At 44.2% G+C, this 26,322-nt stretch overlaps 1 protein-coding gene across 6 annotated transcripts in view; it reads left to right on the forward strand.

Moving 5' to 3' along the window:
- The window catches only part of SATB2 (SATB homeobox 2), a 137,899-nt gene extending 112,402 nt beyond the window's left edge, over positions 1–25,497 (forward strand). For 4 of the 6 annotated variants that reach the window (XM_054209630.1, XM_054209628.1, XM_054209629.1 and 1 more), the window contains 3 exons: positions 67–264; positions 22,322–22,351; positions 22,502–25,497. In XM_054209630.1, coding sequence (XP_054065605.1) covers positions 67–264; positions 22,322–22,351; positions 22,502–22,957 — 684 coding nt within the window. In that variant the 3' untranslated portion in view covers positions 22,958–25,497. The remainder of the gene's footprint in view (positions 1–66; positions 265–22,321; positions 22,352–22,501) is intronic. The other 2 variants (XM_054209631.1, XM_054209633.1) reach the window with 1 other exon arrangement.
- The last annotated feature ends 825 nt before the right edge of the window (positions 25,498–26,322 follow it).

Consider the following 26,322-nt stretch of genomic DNA (forward strand, 5'->3'; position numbering starts at 1 on the left):
GATCTTCCACTCACATCTGGTTCCTCGGTGCTCAGTGAATTAACTGTGCTCACCCCACCATTGCAGGGCTGGCTGTGTGAGCTGCTTCGCTGGAAAGAGAACCCAAGTCCGGAAAACCGCACCCTTTGGGAGAACCTCTGCACCATTCGCCGCTTCCTGAACCTTCCCCAGCATGAGAGAGATGTGATCTACGAGGAAGAGTCCAGACATCACCACAGTGAGCGTATGCAGCATGTTGTCCAGCTCACCCCTGAGCCCGTGCAGGTCAGAGCACTAACTTTCTTTTCAGGGTGTCTGCCGGGGTGGGGGAACAAATGTCAGAGGCAGAGAAGAAACTCGTTCCAGCCTCCTTCTGCTTTGCAGGTTGAGATACACCGGTTTTCATCTGTCTGTAGGGCCACACGCAAGCCACAGCTCTCAAGTTCAGAGCTCACTGTGTGTATGTTGCAGCACGTGTGTGTGTGTGCAGGTTTGTGTTGGTGGTTGAAGAGAAGGGATGTGACCATCCATGCCACCGGTAACAGCATGGTCAGTAGTGGTGATATTATAGAGCCCCCCTGGTGTCAGTAGTTGTGTTGTGGCTGAAACACAATCTAGCTGTCTAAAGCTACTGACATTTAGAGGAGTACAAATGTGTTCCTCAGCAACAGCAAGAAGTGTGTGGTTATTTAGGAAGCAGTACAGGAGTGGGGAATTAGTCACTCGCTCCTTCTCACAGAGCCTGAGCACCCCTGATACCCACTCCCAACGGTGGGCAACGGGCAACTGCAGCTGTACGTGTGCTCTTGTTAGAAGGAGACAGATAACACTTCAGGAAAAGTAGGACGGTAGGAAAGAAAGTTTGTCCATGCATGGGTAACACAGGTGTTTTGAAGAATGTAACATGGAGAAGTAGTTTTTATATATTCACTGAAACTTTTAAAAGTACTTCTAAAATGACCGCGATGAGTGTTTTGCAGGGAACAGGCCTTCATTTCACAGCTTCCTCAGGATTGTTTTGCTCCTCTCTACAACCTTTGTGACCAGTATGAATTTTTGGTTTGTGCACCTTTGTTCTATCCTTGTCTCAGGTCTTAACAGAATGAGAAATAAATAGGTACAAATATGTGTAAGGAAAATGAAGTGAAAATACGACAAGATTTTTCATCTTTGCAGTTCCAGCTTCAGTTAGAAGAGAAAATCGGCCTTATGTGTGTTCCTAATAACTAGTGATGCATGTCACAAACCCAGACATCTGCTGATGGTCAAGAGAGGCCCAAGAGATGTTTTTTCAATCTAAAAAGCTGAGGTGACGCCTTCCACAGCAGACCATCCTTTTGGATCACCACTGGCGCTCGGTGCCATTGACCTGATCCCATTGCGTGACTCTGATAATCTCACAGTTCCTCCTCCCACCTTTGCTCTCCCCGTTGTCGTTTGATGATGGCTTGCACTGCTTTGCTACCCTTGCTGTGAACCTTGGTATTCAGCCTCTATTCTTTGTCACTGCTCTTGTTCTGCTGCTGCTAGCACTGCTGCCAGCTATCTAGTCACCTTTTTTCAAAGGCGGGAGGTTTTTCTGTCTTATAGTCCTGCCCCTTCTGAAACACGTTGGTCTCACCCAGTTTAATTATTGCCTAGTTCAGTCTCCTTTGTCTCTTCTGCTACAGACTTCCTCCTTGCTTTCCATTCGGTCTTTGCCTAGAAGAAAAAATGCATTTCCTGGAGTTCGGATCTCACAGCTATTAAGTAGGGGAAGTGCTCTAAGTAGTTAACATTGCAAGTTTTGTCTTCCAAGTTCCCAAAAGTTTGGGGGATCTTGGAGGCAAGGAGCTGCAAAAGGGTAAAGGGCTGAGCTAACATGTGGGAAGACAACTAGACCTGTGTAGATTTGAACTTATTAACCCAGTTCTGGTGCTCACAGCAAGCAGGAATATCCTCTAAGGGACAGTTTGAAGAAAAAGTTTCCCTGAGCTCTTGTGGGTGACCTTGATGATTAGCCTACTTTCCAAAGCCTTCTGCACATCACTTCTGCATCGTGCAGGTTGGCTCTTGTGAGTGACACGTTACACTGCGTTGGAATGTGATGCATTTGTATTTGTCAGCAAGTTACAAAGCCATGGATTAATTATTTATTACAGTCAAAATATGAAAAATGAAGAAAAATAAATGGAACCAGCTGGCAACTACATACAGCAAAACTCTGGAGACCCTGGTATACAGTTGATACACTAGGCTTGTGTTTTGGGGGTGCTGCATTTTAAAGCTATGTTTGCCCATCCAAAAACCCCAGTAGGTTTCTGAGTGGCACGCTACCAGTGCAAGACACAGGAGGCTTGCCGTCCACCTGCTCCCTACTGTCAAAAGATAGCCTGCACCAAGCAATTTTTGTGTAGCTTTCGGTCTCTGGGACTTGAATTGTTTCAAGCAGCAAGGTTTGTTTTTTGGCTTTGCTGCAAGGGTCACTATTAGGTAATTAGCCATGAAGAAGCAGTGACAGCAGCCAGAGACGTAAAGCTGAGGTCCTCACACTTGCAGTCATTGGAGATTCTGTGACACTTTACATAAGGGTAGGGGTCTCGGGCCCCGCTCCTGGCCGAACTCCAGGCCAAGTAATTACATTCTGCCTATCTGAAATTCCCTCTGTAGTGTCCAGTGGGAAAGCAACTCTCATTTCCTTCTCAGAGCGGTGGCGGGTGCAGAATGTCTGCCACGGTGCCTGGCTGCATTTTAGCAGGGGGTGGAAACATCCGAGAGCTGCAGTCACTGACCTACTTTGCTTTGCAGGCTTTGCTAGTGAAAAGTGTACTGTAAGTCAAGCCCTTACCTGCAGCCTTGATGTCAAGATGACAGTCCTTTGAAGAAAATACAAGTAGCAGTGCTGTGAATAACAGCAGGTGCGGTTCTGGAACACCGAAGCAGGCAGGAGGCTCCTACCTCTGCTCTCTCTGTGCCCACATCGCCTTTCTCTCTGCTGGGATGGGTTTGACGTGTGTATGGGTAACGCGTGTCTGATGCTTGAGTCTCCTGCTCCTCCAGCTGTTAGACTGGGAGAGCCTTGAAAACAGGCTGCCCCGTGCTGCTGCCAGAGCTCCCTGCCACCACTATCGAGCTCTCTCTGGGCTGAGGACGCCCCTCTGTCAGACTGAAGGACTGGGAAGAAAATCCTGGCTATCATCACAAGAGGCGTGACCAGGCAAAAGAGAATGGATAGATAAATTTCATCCTTTTCCCCAGTATGGCTTCTTGGAAATGGCAAAGGTTTCTTTGTGATGTTTTTTGTGTAGTTCACTTGCTGATTACAGGGTTGAGCACACCTTTCGAGAGGGAATCACCCCAAGGCTGGGTATGGTTTCTGTCCTCCTACAGCAGGGTGTGCACAGCGGGGCAGTTGTAGTGCTGTAGAAGATCAGCTGGACACAACTTGACGTTTAAGGGACTGTTGTTTATTTTGTGGCACGTTCTTGCCCTCACTTTGGTATTACTAGCCTGTACCTCACTGTTTAGCTTTAGGTTCAGGGCTTTAAAAAGAAACATTTTCATTTTTTTCTCTCTTCCATTAGATTTTTTGCATCAGCCATATATTAATCCATTTAATCAAATATTTTCCTGTTTCTGAAATGAAAAATGTCTATAGTGGAAGCTCAATGCACAAGAAATTCCTCCCTGCACACTTGATTTATTTGTTATTGTGCTGAGGAGTCGTAAAATGTGAGCCCTGTGGAGCTCTGTGACATGGCTGTGTTCTCTGGCAGCACCGCGTGTGACCATATGGACGTGCCCGAGTGCGGATTTTCCTCCACATGCTGCTCGCAGAGCATCCACGCTACACCTACATGTTGCTGTGCATGCAGGCTGAGCTTGGTTTTTAAGGAAATTCAGGTGTGCACTAAGTGTGTCTTTCTCCCTGCCGTTCTGTGCAATGCGGTGTCATCACAAAGTGCTGCTGTAGGACTGAAGAAAAGACCTACGAGGTTGTTGCTAGCTGGGTACCACAAGGACACCACCTCTGATTTACAGAGTGCCTGAGCCACAGGTTCCTGGAGGGTGGGAGGGTATGCCGGGAAGCATTATTATATTTTTGCCTTGTTCTCAGCCTCTTCCACCACTGTCAGCTGTGGGATCCTGGCTGGACCTTTGATCTGGCCTGGCCTGGCTCTCATGTAGGTCTGTGGGACAGCCTGCGTGCAAAGTACGTGCTGCTGTGTTTAGCTTCCTGCCCTGCAGAGGTGAGGGGACCCTGTCTTACTTTCCATCCCCTGCTAAATCCCACCATTCCCAGGCTGTTCACTGCCGTTGGACCTTTCTGGAGTGTTAACGCTGAGAAGTGCCTACAGCCACTTCCCGTTGCCAGCCAGCAATTCGGTGTTTGTTACAGACGTGCTGGGACACAGTAAATGTAATTTCTCTCCCTTCTCCCACTATTTGTCTGCTGTGTCCAAGGTGACCACTCTGGAGAATAACCATCTTGCCTGGCACTTTAATATAGTGCTAATTCATTGTTAATTGCTGGGGCAGAGAAACCTGACTCAGTTGGGAAAACGATGCATCAAGCTGTTGTCTCTGGAGTGTTGGGGTGGATAAGCCGGTTCTCTGGAGTAACGAGCCACCACTGCAGCGAAGTACCCACTATTCAGAGAGCAGGGAAGCCTTGCCTTTCATTTTCTGCTGAAGCTGGTAGGTACATATTTATTTAAGAGCAGCCAAATGTTGACTTTAAAGAAACAGGAATGGTTTTCGCATGCTTTCTGATACACTGTTACTTTTGTCACTTTTTTTAAAATGATGTCCCTCCGCCCTTTTTTTCCCTGAAGCTTTGATTTAGGCAAATCTGGCAATTTATACTAGCTCAGATCGTAAATCATGGAGGAACATTAGTAAATAAAAGAAGGCATAGCAGAAAGCTGTAGGAAAGCTCTTTTGTATTTTGTGTTCACTGCAAACATTGTGGTCTCTCTTTAAATATGCGGAAAATAACATACCACAGAAGTAAATGAAATACTAATTTTGTCATTTTGTGAGGGATGGAAGGGAACAAATATTTTAGAAATGACAATGAAATACAAAACAGCAGAATATGGAGCCCTTGTAAAAATGGGTCAAAGCAAGTGGCAATGGCAATCCAATGAAACTAATTTCATATTCTCTTTCTAGAAGTAACAGAGAGGGGAATGAATGCCACAGTAGTGCTTCCTAATGAAATATCTGATTCTAAACAACGTCTTAGAGTTCATGGGTCACGCAATGCATAGCATCCAGATGGAAAAAACAGTGAGACTTACAATTTCTTTACTTAAAAAAGAATATTAATTAATAATACTTAGGCAATCATAGATGATAAGTGAAGCAAAACTGTGTTATTCCATAGGGGAGCATGGTGTGCTTAATGATCTATAGGATGATGTGCACAGTGGGTTTTTGCTGTGTTTGTGCGGGTTACAGCAGGGCATTTCACATACTGGAAATGCGGACTGAGTTGTCTGGGAGGCTTGGACAAACACTGCCTTCCCAAACCATGCCAACTCTCCGACTTTGTTGCTTACTGTTTTATCTAGACAATTTTTTTTGTGGGGATGGTGTGCCCTGTGAGTCTTTCTTAATGGCTGCACCCTGATAGTTTTGCTTTTTGATCCTTTCTCTGCACCCGAAAGAAAGACCATAGATGGTCAGTACCTACTGCTTTTTGATTCCCTCAGCTCCTTATTCCGTGGCTGGATGTGATGTCTGCTCAGACAGGGGCGTCAAGACTGGTGAGACAACTTATGCTCAGCAAGCCCAGATGGACTTTCAGAGATATTTGTATTGCAGGTTTGTCCATTCCACTCAAAACTCTCCGAGATTTGGTTTGGGTGGATTGCAGTTGGAGTATTTATTTTGTCTTTGATTTAGAACTACAGGGGGAAATGTATGTCAGAACAAGAACTGTGAATTTTGTGAGTGGAGAATATCTGTCTTCCTCTAGTCATTAACGTTATCTGGAGTTCCATTCTCTCTCTTATCAAAATTAGACAATAGCAGTCAATTTCAGTATCTCCTTTCAATCTAAACCATTCAAAAACCACCGAAAAAATCTCAAACTATGTAACTTCTATTTCTGTGCAGTGTTAAAGCTGAAGGCAATATATATTGCAAATGCCACTCATTCAGCATTTATCTCTATCGTGTGTGTGTCTGCTTTTGGGTGGGGTAAGGGACTCTCTCTCTTGGAAGGAAGCAGCAGATGCAAAACTCTCTTCCACTTCTGAACTGCCTTCTCATACTGCTCCAGTACCCGTGCCCTGCAGCCAGACACGCTGCGTTTTGGAACAAACGCTGTGTCTGTGCGCTCCGGTTTTCCCTCCTTTTGGTGCACACCGTTTTCCTGATGGGACACAGTAGCTCAGGAGCCTTGCACGTGGTTTGACAAAGGCAACAGGAGCACATATCAGACAAGATGCAACTTTACACTCAACTCAGAGGTGTCCGATAGAGCTTCTTGTGATTGATAGTTACTACAATTGCAGTGGAAAGCCGCTGAGCTTTGACTGCTATAGCCAAACCTGCCTACTGCGCCTTCTCAGCTGTTTCTGTTTAGTGCAGATATCTAATGTGGCTGAAAAGTGCTGCAGATTTTTATTAACTTTAAGCCTGCGATTCCCCTTGAAATGATAGTGGGGAGTGTACTTCCAATTAAATGAAAACTGCTTCTGTTCTGAAATTAGTTTAGGTTTAGTACTGTTCCATTTAACCCTAGAAATGGGAGATCAAGTAAAGTGGATAGTTTTGTTTTTTTCTAAGGTGGCGCGTGTAGTCTTGTCAAAGTAGTACATCCTTTCCCTATTTGTTCAGACTCCTGGAACTGTGAGGCCACCTCAGTGCCACCTGCTCTGGGACAGCTTTCATTTGGTCCAGGATCAACTGAGGACAGGGCAAGAATGAAGTGGGACTCTTAAGCGAGGGAGCCCTGAAGTGTTTTCCTTCACCAGCTTCTTACAACAAAGACGACCGTGAGGGTCCTGCCAGCGCAGCGGAGGTAAAGGCCATCCCCCTGGGATGTCTGGACAGGATGCCTGTGCTGTCATGTAGGACGGGCTGCCCCCTTTGAGGCAGACAGTGGCTTGTGCTGCCCCAGAGCAGCTCTGCTTGGGCTGCCCCGGCGCCTGTGGGGGGATGGTCCAGGCAAAAACTTTGCTTGAAATCTGAATGTGCGGATTTAGCACTGCGGAGAGTTGGCAGTAATTGGCAGGGTGGTGGTTTCTGTTGATGTTGCTCTGACAAGTCACTGTTGTCTGAACCTTTCGCCTTTCACACGCCATTTGAGCAGATTTAGCCCTCATTTCTTCCAGTCTTGGCCCTCTTGTAAATGTTAAGCTGCCAGTGTTGTAAAGAGTTGTAGTAGGTTGAGGATGAGCAAACATCTAGAGCAAGATTGCTAAATAAAGCTCTGTAAATTCACATAACCTTTGAATTGCTTGCCGGCTGGCAGCAGGCAAATCTTGAAGGCTGAAAAGCCACTAGATGAGCCTCTGTTCCATTTACGTTTGAAAATTTTTGCAGTTAAAAATATTGGCCTTCTTAACTTCATTTTAGTGCTCCCTAAATACTCCCTGTCCCTTGCACTTGTACGCAAATGATAATATCAGGCTTTAGAGATGTGTAAATGTGTATAGGCTTCTGGCCGTATGGAACATTTTATTCCTGGGCTCGTCACAGAAATCTCAGGATAAAGTTAGGGCCCTGGATCATTGCAGCTGGCCTTTCTGTGCAGACAGGCAATTGTAAAAATTACATGGGGAGGGAAACAAGATTGTATTGTGCTACCAGAACACATTGCTTGTCCCTCAGATATCTCCGAGAGTGAGTGAGCTGCTTTTCCTCCTGTGTTCCACAGCATCCCCCAAGGAAATTGTGCAGCTTCTGGGCAGTGCTGGGAGTTAGGCTGTGACAGAGCAGGGCAGAGATGCTCGGTCTCCTTACCCCAGGCCAGTCTTTTTGGAAATTCATTGGTGTGGACTTTTTTTTTCTTCTTTTTTTCCCCTCCCCTGAATGGTTGGAAATACCCAGAGACTGTAACATGTGCAGGGATAGGTTTTTTTCAGGGTTAGTATGCTGTGTATGTTGTTCCATGTTTGTATGGACTTTTACAGGAATTGCAGATTGAAACAGGAAATGTTTTCGTGTGTATGCACTATTCTCACACATCAAGTATCCAGAAGTACAGTAGCACATATTTTTTCTCACAGTCATCTATGCTTACAGTGTTTCAAAGAATATTCCAAAATATCTTGGCACAGACAAAGCGAAGCTGTTTGCAAGATCCCTAGCTGTGGAACAACAAAGGCTACATTCTCAACACACATCACACATGACTTTAATAAAAGTCTTAAACAAAAATCAGATAATGTATTTAGAAAATGGAACTTCACCATTTATGATGCTTCTCACCTTGTGAAAGGAAGTAGGGATCCCCTTGTGCCTCCTTTCCAGTGTCTTTTCACACAGTTCTACTCACTTCTTCATGTTTCAAACCTTTTACCTTCACGAAGGTAAAAATCTTACATTGAGTACAAATAAATACATTTTAAAACCAGTAATTTGTGACTAACTCACATCGTGGTGCCTAACTGACTTGGTGTTCAGAAACCAAGGCAAACAAGCACGTAGAAGGTGCCTCTGGACCTTATAAGAAGTTTGAAACTTCTAAAATCATTATTAATGTCTTACCATTACATATGGCAAAAAGGATGTGGTAAATCACAGAACATATCCTAGATATTACAAACCCAGCCGTCTCATTAACTTTGTCAAAAAACATTCCTCGGTTTGCAGTTTGGATTAAATTTAGTTTCATGCTATTTGTACCATCATAGGACAATATAACGTTGACACCCTCGAATTTTCTAGTTGCTTTTTCTCAAATTTATAGTTTGGATCTCTGCATTATGCTCTTATTAGGCCATGCCCATTTGATGTGCTGCATTTGAATCCAAGGCACGTGGGCCGGGAGGACTGTGAAGAGCCCCCTGCCACAAGTCCCATCACGTGGGTGTTGAGGAAGGCGAGCACGTTCTGCAAAAAGCCTTAACGCAGACCCATAGCTCTTAGGGGCTTTTATGAGAGCTGTGTGGCTAAGTCCCTTGGTTACGTCTGGAAAACCTTGGTCTGGGGATTTTGGTAATTTTTAGATTTGAAACATACCAGAGCATCGCAGAAATCCCTTGTGCTACCACAGGATAGAGTGAGGAGTCGTATCCTGCCCGTGAGGAGGAAGAGCTAGCTCCTCTTTCCGTGCTGTGTTGAGGGAAGCTGCGGTAGGAACTGCGAATCCATCCAGTTGTAGCAGAAAGAAAGAGACACGCTACAATTCCAGGACTCAACAGGCCCCATAAAAAGATCCGTCTGGACAGCACTTCACTAGTTAAGTGCTAAGTTATTATTATTATTTATTATTTATTTCCTCTTCTATTTTTCCTCTTACTGAACAAGCAGGAAATATCTTTGTTCTTTCATTTTAGAAGTGAAATAAATGTATTCCGTGCAGCATTTGAAATTTTAATAATCCATAATAAATAAAATCATATCTAATAACATAACTGCTTTCAATTGGCAACGCGATCTCCTAGATGCATTGCAATGGCAGAAACATAAATAGTTGCAGCCTCTGAAAGCCTACTTCCTATTTGCTAAATATACTTGGCTTGCTTTAAATTCCTTTGTGTGCAGTCATTAATACAATCCTCTTTGACAGCATTTAATTAAAGTGCTTTTCTCTATTAAATTCATTAAAACTTTTTTTTATATACAACTGTTTCCCAGACACTGAATGTTCAGGACCTGTAGGCCTCTCTTTAAATAACTTCTCTCTCCTTGTTGTAAATTGTTAATTAAATTTAACTTAGACTGTTTAAAGATGGCTTGGAAAAGAAAGCCAGATTTCAGGATATGGTCTCAATCATGTCTGATTTTTTTTAACACAATTTTTTCCATGTAGTTATAGACTGCGTGTTATATTGTTTATGAATGTTGCTGTACTTTCAGCTGGAACCAAGCGAAGAAATACCCTAAAAAGCTCATTGCCGTCTCACTTCAAAAATTTCCATCTTTTTAGTGCAGTTTCTCAGCCTGAGAGTATTTGCATGGGGGAGCGAGGAGGGAGGAGCTGTTTAGTATTAATAGATTATTGACAGCTTGATGTCTTGGCACCTAGACAGCCCATGAGGTATAATAAACAGGAAGCTGTCTGATGTAAGCGCAGTCAATAGCGTATTCAATCAGAACCTTTCAGTTAATTGCTGGTTGACCTCAGAGATTTCCTTTAAGTGAAACTGTCCTTCGCTCAGATCTCATCTGGGTTTCAGGGTTTAATTTGAGAATGCCCTTTCCATATGGTAGCTTGTGCATACGTTCCCGGTCGGATTTTTGCTTCGCTCCCATGCATGGCGTCGCAAGAGCCGGCGTCTGCCCGCAGCTTTGCAAAACACGTTGAGGTGCAGAGCGTGTGCCACCCCTCCGAAGGCTGCCAGAGGGGCCGGGCGTACGCTGCGGCACACAGCCAACGCAGGCAGGGTTGTCAACCGATGTCAGGGGTATTTTCAAAGCAGCCGAGCTGTCTCCCAGAGTTTTTAGGCACGGCTTTGGTGCCTGGGCAGGCAGAGCGGCATTGAGAAGACCTGGCCTGGGCAGATGAGGTGTGCCGCAGCCCGACGGGGCTGCCCCGGCAGAGGGGTCGGCACCGCTGCGTTCATCCCGCCAGCGGGCACACGTGCCCCTGCTTGTCTGCACAGGTGCAAACCAAGGCTCATTTGTATTTAGTTTCCTTAATTTCTGTACTTAGCTATTCTAATTTTTTCGGACTGCATATCTTGATGAGATCTAGATAAGCTACAAAGGCGAGCAGGCAGGAAACCACACGGGCAGTCCCTGACCCTGACTAACTGAAAACCATCTGCTTACGTGGGGAGGGAACCTCCATGGAAAGCTCTTCTAGCAAGCCTGCTGTGTTTGGGTTTTTCTTCCTTTCCCTCCAACTGTTGACTTGGAGCGTGTGTGTTTTCCTTGGGCGAGGTCAGGGGGATCACCTGTGGCAGCCCTAACGCGCAGCAAAGGGGTCTGGGTTTCCCGGTGGCAGAGAGTACTGCCCTGTCAGGGGAACGCTCCTCTACCAGAGCTAGTTTAATTCACGTTTCATTCAGTCAGGAGACTTTTTTTTGTCTCTAGATCTTGCAGTGATTGTGTCTTTTAGCCACTTATCATGCATTCAGGCTGTGGTTTGCTGAAAGGAGTATTATTACTTTTAATCTCTAATTTTTCCCTGGTTTTGATTCATTTCTGTGGTTGTCTTTGTCCCTCTGCGTCAGACAAACTGCTTATGCCTTTTTAATGGCTTGATTAGCACCGGGGAAGCGTTGCTGACTTGGAATAATGTTATTCCTGGTGTTCCCTTGTTTAAATGAGATCAGGATTAAGAATGCTGCGTTGCCGTGTTTGGGATTGATTAAAGTCCAGTCCAGAGCCCTGACTGAGCCCTGGTTGTAAATTTTTTGGGTTCATGCGTGTTGGAAAGGTAAGGGGGAATAGTTTTAAGACGATGCCTCCTTGCCGAGAAGATTCAAGGGTAAGAGAGGCTTGGAGTCATTCTTTCTGGAGAGAATGGAACAAAACCATGGCGAGATGGAGCAGAACCAAGGAAGAAATCCCAAGGTATGTGTGTGCCCCTGGGGCCATCAGCTGCAACATGCACGCTTCACTCCCAGGTGTCTCTGGCCAGAATATATTCGAAAGTACTTTCTGTTTTTATCAGACTTACTGGCCAAGCTGCTAATCAGTATTACATAGACCAAAGGACTCCCACATGCAATAAAAATCATAAGCTTTATTGGATTTTGAGATAGGAAAGATTCGCATCCAGCTCCTTTTATAAACTGCATTACATTTCATTCTTTCAGAGCTCCCATCAGTACAACCCTTTGTAAATCTGACGGTGAAGGAGGTAGGTGGGTAGATAGATGGCTGTGAGCTTCTGTTCCTTGGGTGGTACAGCCTAGAGCTATAGAAGTGCTTGCGCTGAGTGTAAGGGGTTGCTGACATTTCTGAAATACTGACAGAAAAAAATATATTGGTGCTTTTTAAATTATTATTTCCAGTTAAAATTAAAAAAAAAAAAAAAGGTTTGTGGCAGTTTAGAGCAACATAATACTTTAAAGGAAAATAGGAAGAATTCGAAGAGCAAAAGTTGTTCTGAATAAAAGCAACCAGAATATGCTGTTTCATGCAAAATGCCTGAACAGCTGCTTGAACTTTGTCAGAATATCCACCCCCCCACTGCCCCAGGCAAACAGCTTGGCAAAGTAGACTTTATTTAGGCAATACTTTGATGTCACTCAGTCGACATTTTTGACTGAAAGAGAGATGTTTGACTGAAAAATGCCACACGATCCTAATCCTAATGAAGCAAAGAATGGCGTTTTGCATTTCTAGCAAACGCCTGGGGCTCCTTGCGCGCAGACCTACGCAGGCTGCAGGCGTGTGTTAGGCGTGAGCTCACCCCTGCGATGATGTGTGTGTGGCCGGCCACGGGCTGAGCCGGCCGCAGAGCTCCCCACAGCAGGCAGCAGCAAAGCCAGAGATGCATCCCAGGGCCATAACAGTGTCATCCTTTGCTTTGTCCTAATACTGCCTGCTGGCCATATATTAAACCATTTTATTAAAAATGAACAACTGCATATTTTCCACAACTGCATATTTTCCAGCACTGTGGATATAAACTGCAGGTGCTGTTTACTTTCCGTAAAGGCTTTTTCTTCCAGCATCCAGAAGCTATAAAATAGGTTCTGGTCAGAGCAGTGAGACGGAGAGCAGTAACACTGGCGTAGCTTCCTCGGTTTTCCAGATGTGTCCACCTTTTCCAGAGTGTAATCAGGAAGACAAAGGCTTTCAGATCTAATTCTCCGAGGCCTCCTGTCCTCAGTGCCCTAATCTGTGCGGGAGACTGTACTTTGGTCATTTGATTTTTATTTACCCAGTTTCAAGCTAAGGGTATAATAAAGCACATTATGCCAGTTGCGTGTGTGGTAATGCTGGATATTTTGCCTTTTACCATGGTAGTTGATTATAATGCACTTTTTAAGACTTGCTTTCTAAAAAAAGGAATCTTTATACTTTTATGTGTTTGATTCACACAGTATAGTTTGCTCAAGTCCTGTTATTAAGTGCATTGGTGGTTACATCTAGAAAGCAAAAAACATGCTGAGTAGTGTTTTATCAGCACAAATGTACTATTTTCACTAACCATAACAGTCAGGTTCTTCTGACTTCTAACTGTCCCCATTGTAAAAATTAGCAGTACAGTTGGGTATTCCTGGAACCCCAAATAGCCATCTGTAAGGACCTAAAACAGTCTGATGGGACAAATAATTACCCCCCAACCTCTCCCCCCAGAATCCAGTGTCTAATCCAAACATATCCTTCCTGAAATAATGCAGTGCCTCCTCCTGATCTGAGTAACTGGAAAACAACATGATTATAGTGGCGCCATTCGTGCCACCATAGTTAGGGGTTTCAAGCTTGGCCTTAAGCATGGCTCTAGGTTGGGGCTTGTACGGGAAGATCGTGCTCACAGTGCCCACAAACACTCTTCTGATTTTCGAAAGAAAAGGAGAACATGTGTAGTGTTAATTAAACAAGAAAGTGTAGAGGATACCAGAAGTATTTTGTCTGCAGAAAAGCAAACCAAAAAGCCTTTTTGTAGCTTCCTTAGTTCCTGTGGCATTCTGCCAGCTCTAATTAGGATTGTCAGGGTTGGGATGGGGAAACTCAGAATCGACCCGAAATCTTTGACAGACCCTCCCTCCAGCCACAACCAAGCTCAGGCGCTATTTGGAAACTGGCAAGCTGGCCTCTGCGTGCCATAGCACCCCAGCGTGCCTTGCCAGGGCTGCAAGAGAAAGCACGGAAGGGGCAAGTCAGAGTCCCACAAAGCTCATGGCCTTGTTTTGAAGAAGGTGAGCATTAACTGGAAGGTATTGTGGCCCTCGATGCGCATGCAGATGTTGAAAGTCCCACTTGAGTGGGACTCCATTTAGCATCTCCATGCAGAAGGGCCGCGTGAACCTTTACGGGGGTGTTGCTTTTTCCCTTGCAAAGGAAGGCTGCCTTGCTACCGCAGGTTACAGGCAGGAGAGGCTTGCGTGGCTTCTTCGAGGCCAGCAGAGTCCTGCCTGCCTGCCTGCCGGGGGACGCAGGAAGCCAGCCCCCGTGCCAGCTGTGCTGGCCGTGCCCCATCCCCAGACAATGGAGCCATCCATCACCAATGCCTTCAGGAGAGAGTCTGCAGCGGCGTTGTGCAACGCTTCCTGGCCACGTCGGCCTCTCTGTCACCAGCACCCTGGTTTGTGCCAGCAGAAGCCGGAATGAATCTGGGCTGTTGCGTATTTATGCAGTAGGTACGTGCCGGCTCCACCTGTGGGCTGAGCAGTAGCTGTTGACAGCCCTCCCAGGCTGCAGCCAGGTAGTTGAGAAAGGGATATCCACTGCTGGCCGCAGTTACTGTGCACAAAACCTAAGAATCTGGCTTAAACCAGCCAAAGATGGGAAATTCAGAGCTAATCCACTAACGTTCATCAGCATGAGCTCATTTGTGCTACCCCATAAAATCAGCCAGTTCTCAGGCACTTGCACAGCAATGAAAGTTGTGCCTGTGCTTTTGTGGGAAGAGTTGAGTTAGCATTCAAGGGAGAGACGTTACCCCAGGAAACACCGGGACACTGCTCTGCATTGTCAGAGTTTTGTGATTTATTTTTTTAACATTATACAGACAAAATAGTGGCTATTGTGTAGGCACGTGCTGTCTATTAACAGAGATCAGGAAAGGGAAATAAACCACGCATTACTGAAGAATAAGATCATGATTGTGGTCAAGTGATGGCAGAATTTTTTTTCCTCTTTGTCAAGCTGATTTGTAAACATTCTTCAAACAACTGTGCAGACAGCAGTGCCACGGCTTCTTGAAAGGAAAGCAAAGACAAGGAAAGATTCCTCCGCACAGATGGTTTAGGGTAACCTTAGAACTGTCCAGAAGTTATCTGGTCATCTCCAGTTGTCACTGCGAGCTACGCTGCACATGTAGCCTCTTAGCAGCGCCGTGTAATCAGGCTGTAATTTATATTTTATCTCCAGTGATGATAGCTCTTAAAAATGTTTTGTGGTGTATTTGCTCTTTGATGCAAGCTAAGCTCCTGTTAGCATTAATGGGACCAGTGTGTGCCGGGGTGGGGGGGGGGAGACACCTTCCCCCCGCCTTCAACTTGAGATTAATTGCATTTTGCTGATGCTTATTACTTTGCGTGGGGTGGCCAAAGCAATGCACAACTGAAGGTTTTGTTGGGTTTTGATTTTTTTTCTTTCTTCCTGTTGTTTTTTTAGTCACCTCTTTGGCTGATTTTGAGAGTTTGGCCCTGGAGAAGGATTGCAGGATGGGGCCACGCTTTCAGAGACTGGGCGTTTGTTCAGTGTCTTGCCATGTTTTCAGATCACTGCCTATTTCCTGCCCTTAAGCAAGGCGACCGCCTTAAAGCAAAGGGAAGCATGTGGCGAGTGTGCTCCAAAGATGTTGACTTGAATCGCTTCAACCAGCTCGCATTCCAGCCTGGAAACCAAACTTGCCTTTGACTTCAGATTCCCTGTGGAACTCATTTCTCTCCTCGTGGTTCTCTCTGACGCCCCTTTTGCGTGGCTCAGAGAGTGACTTGTACCTCCGAGCTGAAAGGTTTAGGACTCGGGGTTTGTCTGATCCAATATTCTGGCCCCAGGGGTGGTCAGTAGCAGATAAAGGGTGAATATTTGGTGGTTGTTTTTTTTCACTGTGTGACTGCTTTGTCTTTGCAGCTGAACAGGACCCAGGGCTGCTGGGTTCCAAGTTGTTGTAGCCACCAGCTCCGGTTGGCTGATTTGGTCTGGCTTGCGTGAGACGTGGGTACATCATATCACAACCATGTATTATAATTATCTCTAATAACGATGTTTACTCTTGTGAAGCAATTACCAAGCTGCATTGGAAAATGCACAGCGTGTGCGGCTAGCATTTGAGCTACAAAATTAAAAGAAGCTCAGACTGAAGTTGGATGAAAGTGAACATATTTACCCATGTCAGACTTCCTACCATTTTGCACGCTCATATTGATTTCTTTTGACACGGTCTTCTTTTATTGAGTACCATATATTTTTTTAAATCCCTTACCGATAACACTACCTGCTAAGGGCAATTGTAAAAGGAAACTAAAGTATATTAAACCTGCCTGGAGTCAAAATGTAATCTAACACCTGTAGTCTGCAATTTGTCATCACTTCATAGATACTTTTTCTTTTTTAATAACAGTTTTGGATTTTCCTGAGTTTTGACCTTAGGATACTGTATAATCCAAGAAAAGCAAGGAAACTAAACCACAGTCTTTAACACAGCTTTATGGTGTCAAGGTGTGAAATCACCACTGTGAGAATGAGCCCAAAGAAAATACTTCGTTTGGAGCTGCGACTAGTGCTGCAGTGTTTACCTAAATGAATATATTTTTGCAAGGGGGGAAGAAAAAAAAAAAGAGTAGTCTAACAACTACATTTTTAAGAGGGAAGAAATGAACACAGGTGCAAATTGTAACTTCTGCTACAGTTTCTTGTACAGACATTCCTAGGAAACCTGTAAAGTGTCTTGGCACAGTGATTGTGTCTAATTAATGCTCTTACCCCTGTGAGCCCCGGACTGGGGGGCTGTCAGGGTGCAAGCCTGTTCATGGCAGCAGCTTGCTGCGTTCTCTTCTTGCACATTTCTGGATACGAGGATAGACTGCGAGAGACTGGGAGTAGCGAGTGTAAGGTTGGTTGTTTGAACAGATAATCTCCCGCAGATTATTCCTGTAAGAGCTGCTAAGAGGGACAGACGGTGCCTCCTTCTAGGTATAAGGTATCTTTGCAAGGTGATGGAGGTTGTCTCTTAAGTAAACTCTTAACGTGATAGGTAGGCACTGCCTGGCAGCTCTCAGCTTTCAGAGGTGAAGTGTTGCATATTCCAGCTACACGTCTCCGTAAAATGCAGCTGACCACCTTGTTTAGGCTTGTCCTCTGCCCTCCCTTTGACTTCAGCTGGTCATTGGGAAGGAGCTTGCCCAAAGGGCTTGCTTACATGAAGCACCCAGTGAATCCTCTTCGGTGGTAAATCCTGCTGACTCCTCTTGAAGGCCTGTAGGGGATGTAGTAGATGGCTGGTGTTAGATGGACCAAACAGAGCAACTGAACCTACATTTTGTAAAGTGCAGGCGTTCTCTCTGGCTTTTATTTTGGGCTATTTAAGCTGGCTAAAAACTTGCACACTTTGGCATAAAAGTCCTTGTTGTGATACAGTGTCATGGCTGGCTACGAGAGCAATGTAAATGTGAAGAAAAGCTGAAAAGTGAGACCCCTTCCCACTGTGGCGGAGAGAAGGCCAATCCATTCCACTCTGCTCCGTGTGGGTTTGGGTTATGAGAATCGGTACTGGCCAGCACACGCCACTCGAGGTACCTGTCAGTGCCCAGAGGAAGGTGGTGTCTGGTCAATAAGGGCAGTCTCTGTTCCAAATGCACAGTCTTGTTTTCCAAAAACATAACATTTTTGGTGTTTCTCATAGCAAGGGGCACCTCATCATCTCAGCAAAACCGGTGGGAAAGGAGCTCACATGACTAATCCTGTCTGCAAAGGGAAGAGCAGAACCACGCTACGGAACAAAAGAGCTCGGGGTTTTCATGTAGAAATGCAGTTCCTGTTCCTAATCCACTGCAACGGCTGTTCAGGCAAGGAAAGGTGGCATTTCCCGGGGCGGGTGTTGTCAGCCGGTGCCTTGCTGCAGTTGGTGCCCGAGGGCGTGTGTGTACCCTGCTCAGGCGTCCTGCTTGGCTCCCCTTCGCCACACACCATTTTCACGTGTCTAGTTCTAGCTAGAAAGTGGGTGGAAATGGAAACAAACATCAGCAGGATAGTGAATCCAGCCAAAATTAAATACAGTGCAGACACAGACGGCAATTACATGACGTTCATCATTCAGTTTGGGTTCGCTCACCTCTCTTTTCTGCGGGAACGCGGCTGCCCCAGTCTGCCCAAGTCCGGTTTCTCCAGCGGGAGCGTCCCGAGACGGGGGGAGCAGATACATGTGAAGCAGTGCGGTGATCCCTTCCCCCCCAATAATTCTTGGCTTTGGATTTTAGAAAGACCACAAACCCTTAGCTTATTACAAGTAATCCTGATCACTCCTGTAATGATACACTACATTATGTACTCCCCTAAACTTAATCATTCAATATCTCACTTCCTTCCCTGTAGGCATGTACCATTATATTTTACACATGGCTTCCAGCTGGTTTTCATTGTGGCCTTCAAATCATATTTCAGTACAGTGCGATTTAAGACCAGTCACTTTATCTTTTAAAGTCAACTTCCATCATATTCGTTTTCTTGCAAGTTTTCTACCAGAGCTGGTTAATTTGTTTGAAAAAATAAGTTTGTCTGTGAGGTTAAAGTCTACCTGAACGAACCTTCGTAAAACAGCATCTTCTAAAGCCACTCTGTTCTGAAGCGCTGAGAATGCAGCCATGCCTGTAGAGTTTAAAAGTGAAATCTCTTGAAGGGATGGAAAAAATAAGTCCTTTGGGCATGGAAGGAAATCTATATCTTCACATTTGATTTGAAAGTAGATGGGGAGTCAGTGAGGAGGGAGGGGAAGGGAAGTCAGGTCCAGATGGTGGGGGCTGAGGAGGAGGAGGAGGAGGAGGAAGAGGCAGCTGCCCCACCTGTGGCTAGGGAGCGGTGGGGAAGGGCAGGGAGGAAGGAGAGGGGAGTGGGAAAGGAGGGCACAGTGCACCTGTGCTGGGATGTGCACCCTTCCGAGTCTGGCGCCAGTTTTCTTGGCAAAAGGAAAGCTTGAGTGTGGCCATTGTTTTTATCCCTTCTCTCTGAAGCCCACCATAGGCCTGGTGTTTCGTGGTAGGTCAGACCATCATTTGGGGGGTTTATCTGCACTGGAAAATGCACTGCAGCCTGTACTTTAATCACGGAACATCAGTGGGGTTTCCTTCTCTGCAGTACAGAAGCAGAGCAGCACTGACCCAAAACCAAAGTGTTGTGGCAGAGTGTGCGCAGCAGTGTGTGAAGCCAGTGGAAATTTTACCTGCAGATTTAAGAGCATAATAATGACCTCAAAATCAGAAAATCTGAAACTGGTAGTTTCCCCTGTGAGGCCGCGGCGTGCAGAGCTGGACATGAAGTAAGCAAATTGTCCAAATCGGCCAGTGTGTTTTACGAATGTAGTTCAAAACAAATATTTAACAAAAAGGTAATTTAGATTTTGTATTGTATCATGTGTCTCAACAGTTGATCTGTTTCCCATAGAAGAGCATGCTTTTTTGTATTAAATAGCCCATATTAGCAGAAGGAAATACAAAAGTGATCACAGATGAAACCTGAAGGAAATTCTGCGCATTTATCCATCTCTCTGTATATGGGTAGTGTTGTGTTGCTGAAATCCTTTGTTAATGCCACTGGGAATCCAGAGCAAGCCCCCAGAAGTTAGTGAAATCATGAGATTTATCTTATAAGAGTGGCTTTAGGGTTTTGTGTTATTTAGGAAAACAGTAAGTCAAAAAAATTACAATCTTTTTCTAATATTTTACACTGATAACCCTTGAATTTTGTGTTTTCTCTTCTGGAGAGGATGGAGGGGTCACTCCAGAAAAGGAAGGGTTAAGTAAAATTATTCTTTCCCTCCCGCTCTCAGCCCTCTCTTTGGTTGATTGCTTTATAGATGCTGTAGGCATCTCTTCATCTCCTTCAAATTAAACATTTTACTGCTGCTGATCCTGTGTTGTTGGATTTTTTTCATCATTATATTTGATTGGAAGTCTTGTAACATTTTTCAGGCTGGATCATTTCTCATGCTATTTGTCAACTGAACAGGAAAAAAAAAGCCTACTTCCAACTCCAACAAGAATGAACTGAGTAATTCACACTCTTTCTGGATGTGTTTCTATCTCTGTTAGCTGCTACTTGAATTCAGCTTCTGATTAGCAACGCTATTTGAGGCTTTTCATATGACGCTGTCTGTAAATTCCCTGGCAGTTTATTTGTGGTATTAAATCATTTTATTTTTGACTGCTCTGGGCCTTACAGTGTCAGGGGACAGGACCAGAGGGCACAACAGGGGAGATAATGTAGGTAGGGGCTGTTTGACAAATTGATGGGGCTGGGTCCTTGGCTAGTGTCAGCGATCCCAGCTCTGCTGCTTTCAGTGCTCCCTGACGATGCAGGTACGGATCCGACCCTTGTCTGTAACCTGACTGTTTGGAAACATCGGTCTTTCTGTAACCCGTCTATTTGAAAACATCAGTCTTTCTCTTTGAAAACAACCCATGGACAAAAAACAATCCTCAAAGAGCAGCTGAGCGATTCAGCTCATTAGAATGTTATGCTTTTTTATTACAAGAGATGTAATAAAACATAAACCAGAATACCCGTCATTTCCATTTCAGCTTCTCCTTTCCCCCAGCTCCTTGGTTAGCTCCACGTCTGTGACACCCTGAGTATTTACATGCTTGAGAGGAAAATGAATCTATTGGCACCGAGAAACGTTTGCAGCGCTTCTGCCCACCAGCAGCTCTTGCCAGGAGCGCGGCAAGCCCTGCCTGTGGTGCCACCTGCTTTTAGCTGACAGTGTGGAGCTGCCGTGAAGCTGCCTCCTCGCTCAGGTGCTTTCCGTCACTGTCACGAGCATTGCTCTGCGGCGGCGGCAGCCGTGGAACGTGCAGTTGTGTGTCTGCACACGCACACCCTCGCACAGGCGCCCGCTGCTCATCGAGGCTCTGGGGACGTGGGGCTGGGTCCTGCTGCCGTGAGTGGTGCTGAGCGGGAGGTGCAGCCCCTCTGGGCCGGCCGAGTGCCACCTCCTGCATCAGGGGCAGCAGAAGAAAGGCAGTCCCTTGGCCATGCTGCAGGTCCGGTTGTTTTCACCACATCTCCTCCAGGTTCAGCTCCTCGGCCACACGTGTGCGGTGGGCAGTGGCTGGGGACTTTGATGTGCTTTTCAAAAACTGTGATTGGAGATCACTGATGTTATAAATTACTATGACAGCAACATTTGATGAAGGAAGTGAATAAAGGCCTCTTCGGCACAGAGCCTTTTTATTTATTTGCATAACAGGCTGATATTCCGCAGTGGACTTCCCTCTTCCTGTAATAACTTGACTAGTGTAGCATTTTACTGGGAGCTCGGTATGTGTGTAAAATTCAGTGCAAGTTCTCAGCACATTTTCATCATTTATCCTTATTTTTTTACCTTTAGAGAGCTTTAATGTAGGGTTGATTTTCTGGATGTTAGTTTGCAGCAAAGACGTTTTCTTCTTGGGTGAAGAGCCAGAATTCACTCTTGTTTGTGGAAAGAAATATTTATCCATATTGATTTTGTTAGCTCTGCAGTGTTGAGTTCTAATAATTATTTCCCTGCCTCTGAAGAAACCTCTGGGCAAATACGGCCCTCAATCCTGTAGGGGATTTTTGCCTGTAATCTCTCTTGTATAGATTTGGTTTTAAAGAAAGCACGTGGAGCTCCTCTGTATTTCTAACAATTCAGAGCAGGTATTTTTTCCCCTGGAATAAGGGCTGCACAAGGCCCTTTCTTAGTTATTTTAAGTGGCTGTTAGGAAGATTAAGACCTACGTATACTTTCTTTAAATTTACCGCAAAGGAGATACTGCTGGTGCAAATCTGTTACAAGACTGAAAAACGCGTTTGCCCAGAGGGTTTCTCAGAATTGAGGGCTATAATTATTTGAACTCAGAACTCCTCAACTAGTGAAACTGATACAGATGTAATACAGAGAAATCTGTTCAAGATACACATTAAAGCCAGCTGTGTGAGGCAGCTGACCTGGCTATGATGTCGCTCCTCATAGAAGGGAAATCTTAACAGGTCTCTGCACTTCTTCATTTTTTTTCTTCCATAAAGTAGCTGTGATGGATTTTAATGCCAAATCGTTATTCATAACAAAGTAGCACCTGATAACCCCACGTGTGACTAGGCCTTTGTGGTACTTGGCATCTTGTAGAAAAGGTGAGAGTCCCTAGCGTAAAAAGACGAGAGGAAACAAGGAGGGGGAAGAGGAGCAAAGCGGGAGAATGACTTGTCCGACACGGCACAGCTGGGCAGTCATCATGACCATGAGACCTTTTGACTTAATTTTTATTTTGGCTGCTTCCTATTTCTTTTAATTACTTGCATTTTGTATTTCTTATTTATTTTGTGGGTTTATATTTATTTTATATCGTTTGTCTTTTATGTCACTTTCTCCTTTCAGCCTGTAGTTACTGGCGCAGCTGTCTTACAGGTAAGAAAGGTAATGGAAAATGAATATTAATTTGTACTTTTCTTCACCAAAACAAAGCAGACCCTGTGTAAAGCCCTGTACAAGTGCCCTTATCTCAAGCACCGAGGGGGTCAGCATGTACATGAAGTCTCTGTCTGTTTGATCTTGTAGGTGCTGCACAGACAGCAGTCCCAGCCTGCGAAGGAGAATTCCCCACCTAGAGAAGAGGCTCCTCCTCCACCCGCTGAGGACAGTTGTGCCAAAAAGCCAAGATCCCGTACCAAGATCTCCTTGGAAGCTCTAGGTATCCTTCAAAGCTTTATCCACGATGTGGGTCTCTACCCTGATCAGGAAGCCATCCACACCCTCTCTGCTCAGCTGGATCTCCCCAAACACACCATCATCAAATTCTTCCAGAACCAACGTTACCACGTAAAGCACCATGGGAAGCTAAAAGAGCATTTGGGAACGGTGGTTGACGTGGCAGAGTACAAGGATGAGGAGCTGCTGACGGAGTCGGAGGAGAACGACAGTGAGGAGGGCTCTGAGGAAATGTACAAAGTGGAGCCTGAGGAGGAGAACCCCGACAAAAGCAAGGCGGCTCCAGCGGACATCGACCAGAGATAATGTGAGATAGGAGTGCAGAAAGCAATACATTGCTCCAAGGATTTTCTGGTTTTATTTTTAATTTTTTCCTCTTTTTACTTTTTGTTTGTTTGTTTGCATTGCGCATGATCCATGTGCAAACCGAATGAATTCAGCATTGCCCGATCAGACATCGCCTTGACACAGACACTCGAGTGTTACACTTCCTACATTTGACTGAAGTAATCATTGTAATCACATAGGATTATGCCTTCATTAATCTTGCACTTATGAAAGGGACATCTAGCAAGTAAATGGGAAGAAAAAGTCCTATGAAATCAGTGAAGGAAAATTTACAACTTTGTGTGTATATATATATATTTACATAAAATATATATATATTAAAATTGCATGGGACGGAACTTTACAACCTGAAAGTATAGACTGTGAAATGAGTTCTTTAAAGATGAGACTTGTTTATGTATTAAAACCACTTCACAATGAGTTGCTTTGGCTTTTTGATAAACTGCCGCCTGCTCTCAGGGTGTGGTGACTATTTTTGAATTCCTATTTATTTTCTATGTTTATCCCTGATTTTTTTTTTTTTTTTCATTATTATATGGCTTCCTATCTGGCAACTTGATGGGTAATTTTTGAGGTATGTATTTAAAGATGTAAATCAACACTGCCAAAAAAAGAAAAGAGGAAAAAAAGAGAGAAAATGGAAAAACAAATCAGGGCACCTTAAAAAGAAAACTAGTAAGTTAAAGTACTTTAAACACAATGCACACTTAAAAGGATACAGCATGTTCCACTCTCCAGACAGTCTCCTTTCCGTAGTGAACAGATGAATTTTCATGGGATGCAAAATGACTAAAACTGTAATTCAGTGCATAGAAGACTTGTCCGCTAACGAGGTCTTTATAGAAAGAGAAGAAAGATAACGTGTTGAGATTTGATGTATGGAATTCATACTATGAACCACATTTTACTGTGGATTTTATTTACCTGTTCTCTGTTTCAGATCTTAAAATTTATAAGCTTCCTTCTTGTTGTTGCTTTTTGTTTATACTGAGGTGAAACACACACACACACAAGCGTAAAGTTACATTGGGACACAAAATGGCACAATCCCAACAATCCCGTCCAGGTAAATTGCTGACAGCCCGAGGGTTTGCGTTGCTGACTTCCCGTTCGCCCTTCTCGCCAGCCTCCCCCGTGTTTCTGGTTTAGCTGGGCTTCCTCCGTCTCACGCATTTTGTGCCAGTGAAATGAAGTGTTTTCAGCCGCGGGTTCCCCCAGGCTGCAGCCCCCTGTCGCAGGGTTCTGCAGTGCCCTAGCTAGCAGCCACCCCACATAAAGCAGAGCTAATACCGACTGACTCTTCGATGGCATGAGCACTAAAGCTGCAATCTACTATAGCGTCCACCCATCCTGAGGCATCGTGTCGAAAGAGACACCAAGTAGCATTTAAGTTTCACTTCCCTGCAGTGATTTCCAAGACAAGACCTCACCTTTGCTACCCATGCAGCTGGATTGATTTCAGACGCCTGTTCAAACCGAAATCGTAACCCTACCAACAAGGCTCCTGGCTTTTTTCGTCCTTTTTTCACATGGGCTTTTCATGTAACCTTGACAAAGACCTCATGCAATATCACTTTGAAAGTTACTTTCTGTTTACTACACCAGGCAATGTAATATAACTGTTAATACTATTTATATATTTGAAAGGTATAAAAGGTAGGAGTTAAAAATGAAAAACAAACCTCTATGTGTAGATACTTACTCAGAACAGACAATATACAGGGAGAAGACGTTGCAATACAAGCTAATTCTAGCTGCTCAGTAACCTCTGGAGTTTTTAAGGGATTTTTTTCAAAACTAATGTTTGAAACATAAGAGTATCTCTGCATAAATTTCATATACCTTTGCAAAATGATGGTGGGTTGCTTACTTAATGCCCCTTTTGCTCTTCATCCTTTATTTCTGTAGTATGCTGCAGCTTTAATCAGAATTTCAACGGTCGCTGCTTTATGTTTCTCTCAGAGCTACTCTTTCAAAACTGTCTTCTTATCCTGTAGCTGAAATCACTCCATACATTTGAAAGGAAACTGAATTTTGCCAAGCTACGTAAGGTTGTTCATCTGATGATGGCATCAACATTTGGTATCTTTTACACTTCAACCAAAAATTTTATTAGGTATTTTTTCAATGCTGAGTCTTGCCTTTTTATTTTTAATTTCACTGCCAATTTTGCAGTGGTTCTAAGTGAATCTGTGGGCATTTTAGCCTGTGGTCTTGCCAGAACTTTGCGAATTACAATGCATATATGTCTATTTATTCAATATCCATCATATAATATCTATTTGGAGAAAGAAACTTTTCTTGTAGTGCCTCTTAACAAAGCACAATTTTCCGCCTTTTTTGTGAAATAAAAAATAAAAAAAAAACAAATTGTGTTTTATTGCGGTATCAACAATGTGAATAAGGATTAACATATTGTAAATGTTCTTTTTTCCATGTAAATCAACTTTATCTTTGTTATCACTAAGTGATAATTAATTTTTAACTTATGTGCATTGTTAGGCTGTTAGAATTTTTTGGTTGTTGAAATAAAACGCATTCAATAAATATGACTTAATTTGTCAAGTAATTTACTGGGCCTTTTTTCTTTTCTGCTGAGTTCAAGTGGAACAAGGTCTGCAAAATGGAGGGGGCGTATCTGCATATTGAAAAAAGAGTTGATGGGTGTTACTGGGGTTTGAAAACCTGCATCAGCCCCCTGGGGGGCTGACAAATCTGTATCACCCGAGACTGATCTGTTGCGCCAGTAACGCAACATTTTATGTTCTTATGTACATAAGTGTGCATTAAAAAAAAAACTTTTTATGTACACGTATGTGCACACACAGAGAGTCTTCTGACGCCTGGGATCAGGAGGAGGGTGTGGGTGCCATCAGCCTGTCAGAGAACATACTCAAAACACACACATAAAAATCCACTTCCAGTCTGCTGTCTTCTTTTGCTGGTAGATTTTTTTCTGTTTATAATTAAAAAGCCACAAATGACTGCGTGTCAGGAAACTTTTGGAGCACACATGTCCATGGTTAATGGACATAATAAAAGGCTTTATTATATTTATAGCAGGGCATCCTACTGAGTGTCTAGAGGAATGCCGGAAGGATTGATGTATCTGAGAAATGTGTGAAGTGATTTTGGGGAGAATACAGATAAATGGAAAAAATTGCTCAAAATTCTTAAGCTGACAAAGTGGTGAGTGCCTGGATTCAATCCCAGTAGACAGATCATATACTGCACGGCAGACTTGAGTCGTCTAGGAACTGAGGTAGAGCAATTTTAAAAGCATTTATTATTTTTTCTGTAGTTCCAATGCAATAGTTCTTTTT

This window comes from Rissa tridactyla, chromosome 7 (genome assembly GCF_028500815.1).
Source record: "Rissa tridactyla isolate bRisTri1 chromosome 7, bRisTri1.patW.cur.20221130, whole genome shotgun sequence".
Lineage (NCBI taxonomy): Eukaryota > Metazoa > Chordata > Aves > Charadriiformes > Laridae > Rissa > Rissa tridactyla.